This window comes from Chiloscyllium plagiosum, chromosome 32 (genome assembly GCF_004010195.1).
Source record: "Chiloscyllium plagiosum isolate BGI_BamShark_2017 chromosome 32, ASM401019v2, whole genome shotgun sequence".
Lineage (NCBI taxonomy): Eukaryota > Metazoa > Chordata > Chondrichthyes > Orectolobiformes > Hemiscylliidae > Chiloscyllium > Chiloscyllium plagiosum.
The window spans coordinates 40,631,391-40,650,731 of NC_057741.1; the positions used below are offsets into that span (position 1 = coordinate 40,631,391).

The 19,341-nt window shown below is 39.9% G+C and overlaps 1 protein-coding gene across 4 annotated transcripts in view; it reads left to right on the top strand.

Annotated features, from left to right (window-relative positions):
* LOC122539545 (B-cell scaffold protein with ankyrin repeats-like) overlaps positions 1 to 19,341 on the top strand; it is a 273,798-nt gene that overhangs the window by 72,602 nt on the left and 181,855 nt on the right. For all 4 annotated transcript variants that reach the window (XM_043674514.1, XM_043674513.1, XM_043674515.1 and 1 more), the window contains one exon: positions 16,932 to 17,058. In XM_043674514.1, the coding sequence (XP_043530449.1) occupies positions 16,932 to 17,058 (127 nt within the window). The remainder of the gene's footprint in view (positions 1 to 16,931; positions 17,059 to 19,341) is intronic.

The window sequence follows — 19,341 nt, forward strand, 5'->3', positions numbered from 1 at the left end:
TGCAGGATGGTGATGACTGCAAATTAAATATCCAAGGGTATCAGGTAATTAGGAAGGATAGGCAGGAAGGTAAGGGAGGTGGGGTCGCACTCTTAATTAAGGATGAGAATCCTTAATTAGAATCTAAGCAGCAAAATGTTGAATCCATTTGGGTAGAGATCAGGAATAGTAAGGGGAAGAAGTCACTGGTGGAAGTAATCTATAGAACATCCCATAATAATGCTAAAGTGGCACAGACAATCAATCAAGAAATATCTGACACATGTAACGGCTGTAGTCATGAGGGACTTTAACATGCACGTTGATTGGCCGAATCCAGTCGGTAGGGGCAGTCTTGAAGTGGAGTTCATAGAACTCATCTGTAATAACTTTCTTGAACAGCTTGTTACCGAACCTACAAGGAAGCATGCAATCTTAGATCTGGTCTTGTGTAATAAGACAGGTAAAATTAATGATCTCCTAGTTAAGGATCCTCTTGGAAAGAGTGATCATAGTATGATTGAATTTCGGATACAAATGGAGGGTGAAATGCTATCGTCTAAAACCAGGGTGTTGTGCTTAAATAAGGGAGACTATAATGGGATGAGGAAGGAGTTGGCTAGATTAGACTGGGAACAGAAGTTATAGAACATAGAACATAGAACATAGAAGAATACAGCGCAGTACAGGCCCTTGGGCCCTCGATGTTGCGCCGATCCAAGCCCACCTAAACTACACTAACCCACTATCCTCCATATACCTATCCAATGCCCTCTTAAATGCCCATAAAGAGGGAGAGTCCACCACTGTTACTGGCAGGGCATTCCATGAACTAACGACTCGCTGAGTGAAGAACCTACCCCTAACATCAGTCCTATATCTACCCCCCCTTAATTTAAAGCTATGCCCCCTTGTAATACCCGACTCAATACGCGGGAAAAGGTTCATACTGTCGACCCTATCTAACCCCCTAATTATATTGTTGAACAGTTGAGATACAGTGGTGGACTTTCAAAGAGATTTTTCACAGTGCTCAAGAAAAGTATATTCCAGTCAAAAACAAGAATAGCAAAGGTAGGAAGAGCCAGCCTTGGATAACCAAGAAAATAAAGGAAGGCATCCAGTTAAAAACTCAGGCTTACAAGGTAGCCAAGAGTATTGGGAAACAGGAAAATTAATAAAACTTTAAAAAGCAACAAAGAACCACGAAGCAAGCAATAAAGAAAGAAATGAAAGATTATGAATGCAAGCTAGCACAGAATATAAAAACCGGTTGGAAAAGTTTTTATAAATATATAAAATGGAAAAGGGTGGCTAAAGTGGATGTAGGCCCCTTGCAGGATGAGAAGGGGGAATTAATGTTGGGTAATGCTGAAATGGCTGAGGCCTTGAATAACTACTTTGAGTCAGTGGAAGATATGTCTAACATGCCAAAGAATGATGTTAAGGATATGATGGGAGATGAGGACCTCAATTCAATTGTTATCACTAAAGGGGTAGTGTTGAGGAAACTTGAGGGTCTAAGGGTAGATAAGTCCCCTGGTCCTAATGGAATGCATCCCAGGGTGCTGAAAGAAATGGTGGAAGTTGTAGTAGATGCGTTAGTGGTAATTCGCCAAAATACACTGGACTCCAGACAGGTCCCAGCGGACTGGAAGACAGCGAATGTCGCGCCACTGTTTAAATAGGGGTGTAGGCAAAAGGCAGGTAACTATAGGCCAGTTCACTTAACATCTGTAGTCGGAAAAATGCTGGAGGCTATCATTAAAGAAGCAATAGTGTGACTCCTAGATGGAATGGGTTCCATCAGAAAGTTGCAGCATGGATTCAGGAAGGGAAGGTTGTGTTTGATAAACTTCTTGAAGCTCTTTTGAGGATGTGGCAAGTGCTATGGATGGAGGGGAACGTGTGGATGTTATATATTTGGATTTTCAGAAGGTGTTTGATAGGGTGCCACATAATAGACTCCTCCATAAGGTAAAAATACATGGAGTTGTGGGAAATGTACTAGAATGGATAGAGGACTGGTTAACCAGTAGAAAGCAGAGAATTGGGATAAATGGGTGTTTCTCTGGTTGGAGATCAATGGTGATCAGGATGCCGTAAGAGTCAGTGTTGAGCCTGCAACTGTTCATGATATATACAAATGACTTGGAAGAGGAGACAAAGTATAATGTGTCCAAGTTTGCTGATGACACTAAATTGAATGGAAAGGCAAACTGTGCAGAGGATTTGGAGGGTCTGCAGAGAGATTTAGATAGCTTAAGTGACTGGGCAAAGGTCTGGAGGATGGAGTACAATGTTGATAAATGTGAGGTTATCCACTTTGGAAATAAAAATAGTAGGTCAGGGTATTATTTAAATAATGAAAGATTGAAGCATGCTGTTGTAAGAGGGACTTAGAAATGCTTGTACATGAATCGCTAAAAGTTGATTTGCAGGTGCAACAGGTAATCAGGAAGGCAAACAGAAGGCTTTCATTGCTAGAGGGATTGAATTTAGGAGCAAGGAGGTTCTGCTGCAATTGGACAAGGTGTTGGTGAGGCAACACCTGGAGTATTGTGCACAGTTCTGGTCTCCTTACTTGAGGAACGATATACTGGCTTTGGAGGTGGTAAGAGGAGGTTCACCAGGTTGATTCCGGAGATGAGGGACTTACCCTGTGAGCACAGGTTGAGTCACTTGGGACTGTATTTGCTAGAATTTAGAAGAATGAGAGGGGATCTTTATAGAAACCTATGAAATTATGAGAGATAGATAAGATAGAGATAGGCAAGGTATTTCTGGTGGGTCATACTAGGACTAGGGGACATGGCCTCAAGATTAGGGAGAGTAGATTTAGGACAAAGATGAGGAGGAACTGATTTTCCCAGAGAGTAGTGAGTCTATGGAATTCTCTGCCTAAGGAAGCAGTACAGGCAGCTTCATTAAATATATTCAAGGCACAGTTGGATGGGTTTTTGCTTGGTAGGTGAATTAAGGGTTATGGGGATAATGCAGGTAGGAGTTGAGACAATGGATAGATCAACCATGATTGTAATGAATGGCGGAGAAGGCTTGACGGGCCAAATAGCCTACTCCTGCTTCTATTACTATTAACTTAAGCTAAGGGAAGGTGACTAAAGCAGTATTCTTACTTGGGATGTTCAACTTTGAGTTTTGATTAAGTAACGAGAAGCTGTTTCCATTAGTGGAATCATGGTAACTAGAAGGCACTAATTCAAGTTAATTGACCAAAAATATAGGAAGATGAGAATTGTTTTTTATGCAATGAATTGTTATAATCTGGAATGTTCTGCCTGAAAGGACAGTGGAAGCAGATTCAATAATAATTTTCAAAGCAGAATAGGATAAATGCTTTAAAAAGAAAAAGAAATGCAAGGCTATTGATAATGATTAGGGGGAGTGGATTGTTTGTATTGATCTTATATTGAGTTATCCATGGTGTCCTGGCCAATATTTATGTTTCAATCAGACCTGCAAAAGCATGTTATCTGATTATAACCACATTGCAGTTGTTGAGAGCTTGCTGTGTGCAAATTAGCTGCTGTGTTCCCTATGAAAGTGACCATTCTTCAAAAACATATTTCAACACAACAACTGAATATCTCAGATGCGGGAAATCTTAAATGAAATCAGCACCTTCATCAGTATGGTCATCAACCTAAAACATTAACTCTGTTTCCTGCCTGACCTGCTATGTGCTTCCCATATTCATTTTCTTCAAAAAAGGATTTCTTTAAAATATAAAGCACTTGGTATATCATGAAGTCAAGAAAGGTCTTACAGAAATACAAGTTTTTTTGTAAAAACGCAGGACAGGCAAAATGCTCCCTTGCATCGTAAAATGAACTCAACACAGAAAAATGTACCATCACTGAAAGATAATTTGATACGGAAGTGAAGTTTTAAGGAAGTCTACGCTAATGTAGTTAAATGTAGTACAGAAAGAAACAATGAATCGTTTTGTTTGTGGTGTTATTCTGTTTAGGTGGTATTATCTATATGCATATGTGGTGATAGAACAAATATGTAGAGTGAAGGGACCGAGATTGCAAATAATTGATTGAGTTGTTTTTTCATTGGATACTTTATATTTTAGACTCACTATTTCTAGCTCAGCTGAGGTGCAGCATCAGTGTATTTTCAAACAGAGCTACATTGTTCATGGGACTTTTTTCCCGTGTTTGGTTATGTGAGTCTGTTTTATACTGATGCTCATTGTGCTTAGTAATTTAAGCCAATGTGTGGATTTGAGTCTAGTGGCAAATATGTCCAATGTCTATCACAGTGAGAAATTAAGCTGAGAGATAGTTGAATCTACTGTATGTAAATTTCATAGTATTGTATATGAAAGAGTGATTTTATCCCTTCATTCCTCCTTAAGACCAGACAAGACTTGGTTTCTTTGTGCAAACATTTATTCATGCAGACATGGGAGGTGTGCACAACAAAGGTGACACACCGATCAAACTTGATAACAAAAATAATGGTCTTATAGTATTTCTAAAGATAACATGTTTCAAATCAAAAGGTTTCAGATTTACTCATCCATATTTGTTAACATAGTCTACATTCTAGGTTAGAAGACATGACTATATTATCCAATCATATTCAAACCTGCACATGTGATTATGTAATCCAATCATAATGTATTCACTTCTTGTAAGTACTATTTGTGATTAATAAAAAACCGATCCTGTCCTTTTTCTCCTTTTCAGTTTAGCGCAGAAGGAGCCAGTTGGCGTTTGAAGAAGTTATCTCATTGGTTCCACTCCACCTTGCATAATAGCCTTATATATATTCTTCTTTTCAAATGTTTACACAATTCCCTAACATGACTTATGAACATCCTTTAAGTGAGACCACTATTGTAATGTACATAACAAGATCCCCCAAACAGCAATGAAATCGTGACAATTATATTTTTCTACAATCTTAATTCAGGGAGAAATATTGGCCCCAAGACGCTGGGAGAAAACATACATATGTTACATACATATACACAATATCTAGAGGACTGGAGTATAAGGGAGTAGACTTTATGCTGCAGTTACATACAACCCTGGCTAGAACCCACTTGAAGTGATATAAGCAAATCTGGGCAGTACACCCAAGGAAGGAGATATCCTCCTAGGAGGGAGTACAACGTGGCTTTACAAGAATGATCCCTGGACTGCAAGGGTTAAGTTATGATGTGAGACTAGACAAATTAGGCCTGTTTCTCTTGAATTTAGAAGGTTAAGGTATGATCTGATCAAAGTCTTCAACATATTAACTGGAAAAGACAGAGTAGATGAAGAGAAACTATTTCTACTGGTTGCAGATTCTAGAACTAGGGGCATAGTCTAAAAATTAGGGCCAAACCATTCAGAATCAAGCAGAGTCCTAGAGTCATACAGCACAGAAACAGACCCTTCAGTCCAATTCATCCATGTTGACCAAGTTTCCCAAACTAAACTCGTACCACTTGCCTGCATTTGGCCCATATCCCTCTAAACCTTTCCCATTCAAGTACCTACCCAAATGTCTTAAGTGTTGTAATTGTACCGCAACTACCACTTCCTCTGGCAATTTATTTCACATATGAACCATTTTCTGTGTTAAAAAAAGCTACCCCTTAGGTCCATAGACAATAGGTGCAGGAATAGGCCATTCGGGCCTTTGAGCCAGCACCACCATTCATTATGATCATGGCTGATCATCCATAATCAGTATCCTATTCCTGCCTTGTCCCCACAACCCTTGATTCCACTATCTTTAAGAGCTCTATTCATTTTTTTCTTGAAATTATCCATAGACCTGGCCTCCACTGCCTTCTGGGGCAGAGCATTCCATATATCCACCACTCTCTGGGTGAAGGAGTGTCTCCTCAACTCTATTATAAATGGCCTACTCCTTATTTTTGAACTGTATCCTCTGGTTCTGGACTCACCCATCAGCAGAAACGTGCTTCCTGCCTCCAGAGTATCCAATCCTTCAATAATCTTATACGTCTCAATCAGATCCCCTTTCATCCTTCTAAACTCAAGCGTATACAAGCCCAGGTGCTCCAATCTTTCAACATATGATAGTCCCACCACTCCAGGGATTGACCTCGTGAACCTACACTGCACTCTCTCAATTGCCAGAATGTCCTTCCTCAAATTTGAAGACCAAAACTGCACACAATACTTCAGCTGCTGTCTCACCAGGGCACTGTACAGCTGCAGAAGAACCTTTTTTGCTCCTATACTCAATTCCTCTTGTTATGAAGGCCAGCATGCCATTAGCTTTCTTCACTGTCTGCTGTACCTGCGTGCTTGCTTTCATTGACTGATGTACAAGAACACCCTTTTATATCTTCCTTTTCTCACCTTAAAAATGTGCCCCCTAGTTTTGAACTGCCCCACCCTAAGGAAAAGACCTTTGCTATTCACCGTTTCTGTGTCCCTCACAATTTTATAAACCTCTATAAGGTCACCTCTCAACCTCCTACTCTCCAATGAAAAAGTCTCAGCCTATCCAGCCTCTCCCTTTAATTCAAACCCACTAGTCCTGGCAACATACTGGCAAATCTTTTCTGAACCCCATTCAATTTAATAATATCGTTCCTATGGCAGGGCAACCAGACCTGCACTCAGTACTGCAAAAGCGGTCTCACCAACGTCCTGCACAACTTAGGTATAAAGTCCCAACTCTGAAACTCAGTGGTCTGAGCAATGAAGGCAAGTTTGCTAAACACTTTCTCCACACAGTGTGACAGATGTTTGTAATTCTCTTACACAAACAGCAGTTGATGCTAGATGAGTTATTAGTTTTAAATCTGAAGTAGGTAAATTTTTGTTTAGCAGGAGTATTAAGGGATATGGGCTAAAGACAGGTGTATGACGTTATACCACAGATCAACCATGATTTCATTGAATGGTGGAACAGACTCAAGGGGCTGAATGGCCTACTTCAGTTACTATGCAGGGGAAGCATAGTTCCCTTGCTATGCTTCAAAATTGTACCAAAGAATCTTTTCATATCCACCTGAGAGGACAGCAGTTGGGATTTCATGTCTCATCAGAGTATCATAGTTTTGTAACTTGAATTTGAAAAGTAATTAAAATGGATATGAATCTGTCTTGAAACATTTAGAGAATAAGTAAAAGGTATCACAAAAATGCAGGTTTCTTAAAGAAGTAATTCCTGCATTTTTTAACCAAAATTCAATTTCTTGGTTTTCTTTGAAACTAATAAAAATGTGAAAACAAAAAAAAACTAGGAGAAAGTAGAAAATATTAAGAAAGCATATGGTGTTTTGGCTTTCATTAACAGGGGGATTGAGTTTAAGAGCCATGAGATCTTGTTGCAGCTCTATAAAACTTTGGTTAGACTGCACTTGGCATACTGTATCCAGTTCTGGTCGCCCTATTATAGGAAAGATGTGGATGCTTTGGAGAGGGTTCAGAGGAGGTTTACCAGAATGCTGCCTGGAATGGAGGGCTTATCTTACGAAGAGAGGTTGACTGAGCTCAGACTTTTTTCATTGGGAAAAAAGAAGGAAGAGAGGTCACCTAATTGAGGTGTACAAGATAATGAGGGACATAGATAGAGTTTATAGCCAGAGACTTTTTCCCAGGGCAGAAATTGTTAACACGAGGGGTCATAGTTTTAAGCTGTTTGGTGAAAAGTATACAGGGAATGTCAGAGGCGGGTTCTTTACGCAGAGAGTTGTGAAAGCATGGAAGGCGTTGCCAGCAGCAGTTGTGGAAGCAAGGTCATTGGAGATATTTAAGAGACTGCTGGACATGCATATGGTCACAGAAATTTGAGGGTTCATACATTAGGTTTACCTTACATGAGGATCAGTGGTCGGCACAACATCGTGGGCTGAAGGGCCTATTCTGTGCTGTACTGATCTATGTTCTATTAGCAGAAAGATTCAGCAGGTTTACTCCAGGAAGTCTCTCCCACTGCTGTAAGTTAAAATTATCCTTTCAATATATCTTTATTAACATGAAATTCAGTACTAAGTTAGGCAAATTGAATCAGTTTATCTTAAATCCAATAGTAAAATTTTTATATTCTACTCGATTATCTTGGAGATTAGAGGAAGGAGATTCTGCAACTGTAAAACCTCAAATAGAATATTATCCGTAACACTGACACATACATTAATATATTTTGGTGACTACAGCTTTCAATATTGGCCAGAAGTGATTTTTTTCATAGATTAAATTACTCATGAATTGATGAAGTTAATTAATACAGCACTGAGATGGCTTCACCTTGATGTATGGACATCACACTTTATGTGAATGGCTAACTGAACTAATTTATTTGGCTATTAGGACAATTCCCTTAACCTTTCACACACTAGAATCCCAAAGACAGCAAACTGTCGATATCCTTTTTAACCATGTGTTGACACCCATTTACAGTAATAGATAAACTTGCCAGAAGTAGTTGAAAGATTTCTTGATGACTGTATGAAGTACAGCAGGACTTCTTTGTCAATGAACGTGAACCTTCCTGTCAAGAGGGTTGTGCTTACCAGTCTCTTGTTGACAGTTTCCACCTTCCCACATATTCTGATTTGGAGAGTGCATCATCCGTTAGGAAGAGAAATAACTTGCATTTCTAAAGCAAAATATTTTACATCCATTTAGAGTGTAACTACTGTTGTCATATCGTACACATAATGCATAGCACAGAAATAAACCATTCAGCCCAACTAATCTGTGCAAGTGTTTGTGCTGTACACCATAAGCCATAAGATCATCAGAAATTATGGGCGGCACAGTGGTTAGCATTGTTGCCTCACTGCACCAGAGACCCGGGTTCAATTCCCGCCTCAGGCGACTAATTGTATGGAGTTTGCGCATTCACCCCGTGTCTGCGTGGGTTTCCTCCGGGTGCTCTGGTTTCCTCCCACAATCCAAAAATGTGCAGGTTAGGTGAATTGGCCATGCTAAATTGCCCGTAGTTTTAGGTGAAGGGATGAAATGTAAGGGAATGGGTCTGGGTTGGTTGCGCTTCGGCAGGTCAGTGTGGACTTGTTGGGCCGAAGGGCCTGTTTCCACACTGTAAGTAATCTAAAACACGAACATGCTTTCTTTTCTTTTGTAAATTTGTCTCCTTTTTTCCAATATGTTGCTCATTTTTTGGCTTTATCTTTTAGCATAATGCAAAGTGTGGCGCTTAGGCGGTTAGCGCAGGATTCCCATTTCCTGGCTTGTCGTAGCGTCTCTCGCCCGTAGGTGTTCAAAGTTTGTGAGAAGATTTGTAGCTCGGGTGCTCGTTGCTGTGGTTCTGTTCGCCGAGCTGGAAGTTTTTGTTGCAAACGTTTCGTCCCCTGTCTAAGTGACATCCTCAGTGCTTGGGAGCCTCCTGTGGGCTTCACAGGAGGCTCCCAAGCACTGAGGATGTCACCTAGACAGGGGACGAAACGTTTGCAGCAAAATCTTCCAGCTCGGCGAACAGAACCATAGCATAATGCAAAGTCTCATTGGTACAAATTCTCTGTGATGTCTCCTTTAGTTTTCAAATCATGGAGTGGAAAAGTTAGAGTCAATCTGACTCAGTAATTCAACATTACAGACCATAGTTTTAAATCTACCTTTTTTTTTCTTTACAGGAGCTCTTTTAACAGCTCTGAAACTTCACTTAATGTCATCTTCACATTTCTGGTTTCATGTTTAGCCACAGACTAAAGTAAAAGCAAGTTACAGCAAAGGTAGAGGTCACGTGACTGAGGTGTGCCAGCCATTGCACTATGCAACAGTTGTATTTCTTCAAACATCCCTTCCCTGATTCTCCTTCTCTATCCATGGAGATCATACTAAAGCCTCTCCCATTATCATCGCTACACTGCACTTTCTGCATTAAAACATGACACACAATGTTACATTTGACTTGATCTGCCTGAGAAGGGAAATGTTTCTTGATTGGGCATGAGTTAAGAATCTTACGGGGCCAAGATGGCGGCGATCCAGCAAGTCTGAGTCTATAGTGCTCCTCCCAAGACTTGGGCAAAGTGGGTCACCCGCCTCCACCACACTCACCAAATCATTCAAAATAGTTTTTACTTAATGTAATTAGTTGCTCAGTACTGAATTTAAACAATTTAATCTCCAGTAAAAATGACTAAAGGGAAGGGAGCCCGGAGTTCTCAGTGGGTAGGAACCCCTACCCCACCCTCTCCAGCTGCAGCAGAGGCATCCGCAGCCGCCCTGGGGGACTTACCCAAGGTGGCAAGCCTTGTGGAAATAATCTCTAAACTCGATGCGAAGATCGACACCTTCATCGAAGAGTCCGGGAGCCGATGGGACTCACTCTCGGCCACGCTACAAAAGTACGACCGAGACATCAAGGAAATTGAGCGCCGAGTCAGAGGGGCGGAGCTAAAGGCCGTGACCTCCGAGACTACAGCAGAATTGGCCGTGGATCGGGTCCGGACTCTCGAACAGCGAGTCCGGATCTTAGAACAGTGGCGTCCACAGCTTTTAAATCTGGAGGCTGGATCAGGCCAGGTAAGGGTGGAATGGGCCTACCGGGTTGCAATATGCGGCCCGGCTCAAACCAGCGCCCCCGCCCGGTCCTGTTCCAGCTGCAGAGCTAAAGGAGAGGCAGATGCTCTTAGAAGCTTCCAGAAATCTTGGGAAAGATCCTCAAACCATGATTTATAAAGGATCCAAGATTATGTTATTCCAGAACTTTTCCCCAGCTCTGGTCCGAAAGAGGAAGGTGTTTGATGAAGCGAAGAAGTGTTTAAGGGACTTAAACATTCAGTACTCCTTACGCTACGTTTTAACCATGAAGTGTCCGTGTATAACTTCAGATCGCCAGAAAAGGCCAAGGAATATTTGGACTCTCTTAGATAAATTGTAAGAGTTAATTGATGTTGTTTTGCTCTCCCCCCACTCTGGTTTACACCCCCCTTTCTCTTTATCTTAATCCCTTTTTTCAACCTTACTGTTTAATATTATCTTCAGGGGGTGGGGAGAGGGATTTATTTATTTGTTCTCTACTTAGCGATTTTCTCCCTTTGTTTATATATATAGGCCGGGGGGTCTAGTTAATGTTGGTGGGGGGAGGTGGTTATGTTATCCTATTTTGTTTCTGTCTTTAGGAGCGGGTTTGTTTTCCCCTGTTATTTTGTATTATTATATTTAATTATTACTTGTTGAGGCTGTAATTTTATAGTTATGTATGTTTATACATGGTATTAACATTACCAAATATATCCAGGTGTTGGTGTTGGCGTGGGATGGGGGTGTGGGGGAGGGGGTAGGGTGCTCACTGTTAACTCTAGCTCTGTAGTATATTTGAATTTTCTTCATCCTATCGAGGGGCACCTGGGTCAAGGGTGGGGCACTGGTTGGGAGAGGATATGATGGACTTTTGGAAAGGAAGTGATACCCCCTGGGAACAAGGGGGAAAATCTCCATTTAAATACGTTTTATATTTTTTTATTTAGAAATAGTTTTTTATTATATTGATGAGAGTGTATTAAAGAGCCTTTATTTTTGTGAATTTTATATACTATATGCTTAGAATGTTCTGGATAGGGTTTCCCCTCCCGAGGGGTCTTGGACTTGCCCGGACGATTATGGTTGATCAGTCAGTTAAATGGTGCACCTGGAATGTCAAGGGAAGTAATTCACCAGTCAAAAGGAAGAAAATATTATCAAACCTCAAGAAAGAAAGGGTTGATATAGCTCTCCTACAGGAGACACACTTATTGGATAAAGAACACTTGAAATTACAACAGGGTGGATTTGATCAGGCCCTTTTCTTTTCTTTCAGCTCAAAAAACAGGGGAGTTGTTATTCTTATTCGGAAAAATTTCCCTTTCAAAATCCTAAATCAGATAAAAGACAAATCTGGATGATATATTCTGATTAAAGCCCTTATAAATGGAGAGGAATATGGGATCTTAAGTTTGTATTGCCCCCGGCATATCCTTTTAAATTTATAACGGAAGCCTTCTCAAAATTGATGGCTCTCGGTGCTCGTCATACAATTATAGGGGAGATTTTAATTGTATTATGGATCCAGAAATAGATAGGATTCCCAAGAGTACTGCAGGAGTATCTCCCAGATCCAGGCAATTGGTGGATTTGAATAAAGAATTAGGACTAGTAGATGTATGGAGATGCCTTCATCCACAGGGCAGAGATTTTTCTTTTTACTTCAATCCACATAAATGTCATACCAGAATTGATATGTTTTTTGCCCCCTTGATTTTTAAAAATTCCATATCATCCTGTAAAATAGGCAGTATAGCAATTTCTGACCATGCTGCTGTATATATGGAAATCAAGGCGAGGAACAATGAGACATCCCCCCGGCATTGGCGTATGGACCCCTTCCTGATGAAAGATAGTAAATTTGTAAAGTACTTCTCTCAAGAATTTAAAACTTTTTTAGAAATTAATTCAAGTACAGCTAGCAACCCATCAATGATATGGGAGACCATCAAAGCTTACATGCGAGGTTTGAGCATCTCATACTCAGCAACCCAGAAAAAACTAAAGGGCGAACAACAGCGTCTGCTCGAAGTTCGCTTATAAGTGGCTGAAACAGCATACGCTGACAGACCTTCTATTATCAAATTACATAGGATTACGGCCCTTAGGACAGCTCTGAACACCACGCTTACCCAAACGGCTAAGAGGGAAATATTATTTGCAAAACAAAGGTTATATGAATTTGGCGATAAACCTGGTAGATACTTAGCATTTCTCGCAAAGAAAAAGAAGGCCCCTCAAACTATCATGGCTATCAAGGAAAGTACAGGTATTCTGATTCATGATCATAAAAGGATTAACGCAATCTTTAGAAAATTTTATTCTGATTTATATAAATGGCAGGATTGCAAAGACAGGACTAGGAGGATGCAGTCATTTTTTAAAAACCTAACTCAGGAACAGGTATTGGTCTTGAATGTTCCCCTAACAATCCAAGAAATACTTGAAGCAATCAGGCAACTTCAGAGCAGTAAGGCACCTGGCCCAGATGGCTTTCAAGCTGAATTCTATAAAGAATTTACAGGAATATTGGCTGGTCCACTTATGGACATGTAAAACTCTTCATACAGTCAGGGCTGTCTCCTGCCTTCGCTGAAAGAAGCGAATATCTCTCTTATCCTCAAAAAAGGAAAGGACCCAGAAGATTGTGCATCATACAGACCAATATCCTTGCTAAATGCAGATTTTAAAATCCTCTCTAAAACGTTAGCATTGAGGCTAGAAAGGGTATTGCCACATATCATAAAGGTAGATCAGACGGGGTTTATTAAGGGCCGTAGATCATCCAATAATGTTAGAAGGGTTTTGAATGTGATCCAAGCCTGCCAACAGGGAAAAATACCAGAAGTAGTAGTCTCATTAGACGCGGAAAAGGCATTCGACAGAGTTAAATGGTCATATTTGTTTTACACATTGGAAAGGTGTTTACCAAATGGGTCTCAACACTGTATAGTGATCCCAAAGCAGTTGTGATTACCAATGGATTAGACTCGGATAGCTTCAGTGTGGATAGGGGCTGCCGTCAGGGATGTCCCCTCTCGCCATTGCTATTTACGCTAATAATTGAGCCACGAGCAGAAGCAATACGGGATGATCCTAATATAACAGCCCTGAGGATTGGTACAGGTAAACATAAAATTACCATTTATGCAGATGATATTCTTCTATTTCTCAGTAATCCCCTGATGTCCGTGCCTCGCTTAATCCAAGTTATTAATACATTTAGTGTATTTTCAGGCTATAAAATTAATTTCTCAAAATCGGAGGCTATGCCAATGGGTGGCCTTGCTATGATACCCCACTTTATGGACGGATCCCACTTTCCCTTTCGGTGGTCCCTGGAGGGTTTCTTATACTTAGGCATTTTTATTACCCCAGTATTTGGTCAGTTATACAAGGCTAACTTTGTGCATTTACTGGAAAGGATAAGGCAGAACCTCCAGCGATGGGGAGACCTTCCAATTTCCTGGCTAGGTACAATAGCACTAATTAAAATAAATGTCCTGCCCGTCTCCTATACCCAATGAGAATGATTCTGGTGATGCTGTCGAGGCTGGCACTATGTAAATTATATGGCTGGTGGGTTCCTTTATCTAGAATCATAGACAGCCCCTCATTAAGCTGAAGAAGCTACAGCTTCCACAGGCAAGGAGAGGATTGGCTTTCCCAGATTTTAGGACATATCAGTTAAGTTCTCTATTAAGCTACATAGCTGATGGGTCTTGTCTGACCCGCAATCAATCTGGCTGGACATCGAGGCCTCTCAAGTAAAATGCCCACTTACTAACCTCTTATTTTCAGACAAGAGGAAAATCATCACGGATCACTGTAAAAACCCTATAATACTAAACACAATTAAAGCTTGGGATATAATGCAGCAAAATGGGGGCAACTCACATAAAATATCCCCCTATGCTTCGATAGTGGAAGCATGGGGATTTCAACCGGGGTTTACAGATGCCACTTTCAAACTCTGGAGATCTGGGGTATCTCATGTTTAGGGGATCTGTTTAAAGAAGGGGTCCTGATGTCTTTTGAACTGCTGCATCAGAAATTTGGATTACCTAATGGAGACCTCTTTCGATACTTCCAAATTCGAGATTACAAACAGAAGAAGACTACGTTATTAGATAGTCTTTATAAATCAGATAGAGAATGTAGAGTGCTATGGCCAATGGGGGTATCTTCCGTCAGCACTATTTATCATTTATTACATGATGAAGTATTGGGAGATATGGACAATCTGCTTAAAACATGGGATCAGGATTTGGGACTGGAAATCTCTATAGAAACAATTAGAGTGGACCCTGTATCTCTCCTTTTGGGCTTTTCGAACTTACCCTCCCTGGATATGCACAGGAAGAGATTATTTTCTATTCTCTTTCTGTGCAAGGAAAAATACTTTGGTAAACTGGGTGGCTGAAGGGCCCCCTGGACTTTCGAATTGGCACAGATTAATCATGGACTGTATTCCCCTTGACTTCCTTACAAATATGGTGCACCAAAAGACCGCATTATTCCATAAAATATGGCAGCCCTTCTTGAGTTACACAACTACAGATTTTTCGGCCATCCTAACAAGGGCTTTTATTTAATTGAGATGATGAACCTGGCTGGTCCAGGGCCCCTTGGGAGAGGAATCCCGCACGAATACGGGTTTTGTTACGATTTGATGTTAATACATTCCGAGCATGTATCTCACTACCCAATTTCTGTGTTATCCGTCGGTTTTTATTCTTCTCTTCTTTGAATAATGTAAGAGATTTAATTATACACTCTGGTTAGTTGTAGGTTAGATTAGTAGTTAGTTGAGTTTTGTTTTTTTTCTCTGTTTTTTTTGTTTGATAAATTTGGTTATTATTTATTTAAGATTTAATTGTATATCAATGTTTATACTTGGGTTTTTTATTTGTAAACTTGTAAAAATATGTTAAATTTTCAATAAAAATATCTATATAAAATAAAGAATGTTACAGAATCATAGAACTTGCATTTATTTCAAAAGCGCCTGTCACAACCTCCAGATCTCTCAAAGAATTTTATAACCAATGGCGTTTTATGAAGTATTATCATTGTGAGAAAAGGAAACAAAGCAGTCAAATTTGTAAATAGCAAGATCTCACAAGTAGCAAAGATATAAGTAATCATTGGGTTTTTAATCCACCCAAGAGAGCATCCTGCACCCTGGTTTAATGCCTCATCCTAAGGATAGCACCTCTGACAGAGCAGTGCTCCCTCAAGATTGCACCAGAATATCAGCCTAGACTTTGGAGCAAAGTCTTAGAAGTTGGGGTTTGAACCTACAGCATTCCAAATCCAAGGTGAGCATGACATCCACTGAGCTATGGCCAATTAGGTCCTCTCACAAAGGCCTGTGTACTGCCTGTTAAAGTGAATGGATGGGATATTGCTATCTTTAAGATTGCAATTGTTTGGCCAGTTATATTCCTTGTTATTGACGCTATTCCGAGAAACTTTCTCATTGCATAAGCTGAGATTGTATCCCCTCAAGTAAAGCGGGTTCTAATTTAATTGATAGTTTTAAAATGATTAAACAATTTAATAGGAACAACAGAGCAAAGCTGTTTCCTTTCATGTGGGAGTCCAGAGCAAGGTAACTAAATCTTAAAATTAAATCCAGGCCATACGGTGTAATGTCAGGAAGCACTTCACTCAAAGAGGAGTGGAAATGTAGAGGTTTGTCCCCAAGATGGTATTGAGGCTGGGTGTCAATTGGAATTTTCAAAGCTTGAGTCTGATTGATTTTGTCGGTTATGATCCTGCCTGAAAAATTAGCTAATTAGGAATGAAACAGTGTTAAGGGTTATGCATGAAGTTAAAATGAATGGAGCAACACATCAAGGGACTGGATGATCTGCTTATAGAGTTATACAGCACATTAGCAGACCCTTCAGTCCAACTCGCCCATGCCGACCAGATATCCTAAACTGACCTAGTCCCATTTGCCAGCATTTGGCCCATATCCCTCTAAGCCCTTCCTATTCATGTGCCCAACCAGATGCCTCTTAAATGTTGTAATTGTAACATCCTCCACCACCTCTTGTTCCATACGCATACCACCCTGTGTATGACAAAGTTATCCCTCAGGTCCCTTTTAAATCTTTTCCCTCTCATCTTAAATCTATGCCGTCTACTTTTGGACTCTCCTACCCTGGAAAAAAGACCTTGGTTATTCACACTATCCATGACCCTCATGATTTTATAAATCTCTATAAGGTCCTTATCTCATGTTCTTAAATTCCATTATTTCCACCAGTGTTTCCATAAATAATTTCCATAATGGTGTGAATTTGAGGCTAGAGTGGAATGTCAGGAAATTAGGCAAATATAGCAATGTATCTTCCACAAATTACCTGGAAAATGCGTGTGTAAAATTCTTACTCGTAGTTATTTTCACATTGTTTGAGCTGTACGTTTGTTTGTTTTTTCTAGGCATTTCAGATTAACTCCAAGGATCAATTGGATCAGCTCCTCACTCAATCTCTCCGTAACTCACTACCACCCAGTGGACTTGGTGCTTTCCAAATTCTTGGATCTAATGACAGAACTGAACACAGCAGTAAGTTTATCGAGCCAAGCCTTGTATTCTGTGACTATTGTAACACCTCATGCAATTGCTGTGAAACAGTCCTCAAAATTCATTTTAAAAGACTGAGCAAAAATATCCTCACCATACATTTACAGTCAGTTGCAAATGTAAAATACTGTGGATGCTGTAGGTCTGAAATTAAAACAGAAAATGCAGAGGAACTCGGCAGGTCTGGCAATATCTGTGGAGAGAAAATCAGAGTTAATGTTTCAAATCTAATGTGCTCCTCTTCTGAACTAAAGAGGCCATGTGGTTTTATGCTGCTGAAGGTGGGGAGAAGATCAAATGAAACAGTAGAGAGCATCAGGTTAGAGGGCAAAGGTACCATTGAACAAAAAGCAATAGTGTGATAATTGTCAAGAAAAATCAAAGCACAGATCCAGAATAGATGCTAGCAGCAGAATATAGGTCAGCTCTGACTAAGAGCCAAAACATATAAACACATTACACATGCTGGGGGTAGAAGCAGGATATCAAAATGGAAGATCGAATTCATCGTCAAAAGTTGCTCCAGAATTAACTGATAAGTTAATTATTCAACCCATTCATGTACAGACCAAAATCATAATGCCACTAGTTCAAAATCCAAACATGCAATAAACAATATGAATATATATATATACACATATCTTCCATCACAGTGAGTGAAAAGGTTTAATCAGGTTTATCTGTTGTACCTGTTTCTGTTGAATATTTTGTTTATATTCTACTTCTAAGTGTGTAGGAACAATGTATGGGAAAACTACTATCAACGGTGCTACAACAAAATGAATTAGTGTCACAACAGGAGATCAGTAAGGGACAAGAAACAAACCGTAATGGAAATCTCGTTTCCATAGCAATGTGTAATGGTCATATTTAGGAAACTGAATTACAAACCAGGATTAAAATATTTTTCTTTCAAGGGCACTTTGTGAGACATTCTTTAAGACTACTTCTTGATTTTCCAAAGCTCCTTTTACATTCTCACTAACTCCGTGATCAGATGATGCAATCAAGTAGGAACATTACCTGCTGTATCAGTGTTAAATCTTTCAGCATTTTAAGTTTTAGAAAGATAGGAGAGCACAACTATCAAAGATTGTATGCATACATGTGATTAAATATTTTAACTTGGAATCTATGAATCAAATGTTTTTGTTAAATCATACATTTTGATAAATACATTTTCATTGCTTTATTTCCAAAATGGAGCATTTACACATTTCAATCAGCCTCTCTTCCGTCTCTCCCCTCACTATAAACAGTTTCCAGTTCTTATTCCAGGACAGCCAGTTAATCTTTTGCAAAAACACCAGAACATCTCTTATTTTGGGATCAGCAATATTTTTCTGGAACAGTGATATTCAATAATGAGTGCCTTCAGAGCATTTGGTAAGGTTTGTTTCTGTGCAGTTGTGACTTTACAGAGTGCCTATCAATTTCCTTACTGTTAGTACATCTTTTGGAGGGAATTTGAAGTTGAGCCTGAAGATTCTTTCAAAAGCAAGAGACATGGAATTTTTAATTGTTTATATGTGGATAAATATCAAAGACATGTCTAAGGTCTCTTCAATTTTTTTTGAAAAGTTTATGCCTCCTTAAGATGTGACACCCAACGAAATAAGTCCGTCTTACCCTCTCCCATCCCAGGAACCTGGGTGCTACCTGCCTGTCAATCAACCCCTGCTTTGTCCCACCCACTGACGTTTGGAGTATAGTACTGAAGGAGTGTTACACTGTCAGAGGGTCAATGCTGAACCAGTGCAACAACACAAGTCCACAAGAAATAGGAACAGGATTAGGCCATTCAGCCCTTCAAACCTGCCCTGCCATTCAGTCAGACAATGGCTGATCTGACATTCTTCATGTCTACATTCCTGCCTTTTTCCATGTAACCCTTGATTCCTAACTGATCAAGAATCTATTTGTTTTAGCCTTAAATATATACAAAAACTCTGCCCTGGCAGTTCCCTATGGCAAGGAGTTCCAAAGACTATGAGAGAAGAAATTCCTCCTCCTTACTTCAGTATTCCTTTATTCTGAGATTATGGCCTCTGATCCTAGAATTGCCCATGACAGGAAGCATCCTCTTAGTATTTACCCTGTCAAGCCCCATAAGAATCCTATTATGTTTCAATGGAATCCCCTCATTCTTCTAAACTTCAGTGAGTAGAGGCCCAACCTGTTTAATCTTTCCTCATAAAATAATCCCTCCATATGAAGGATCATTCTAATGAACATAGAACATAGAACAGTACAGCACAGAACTGG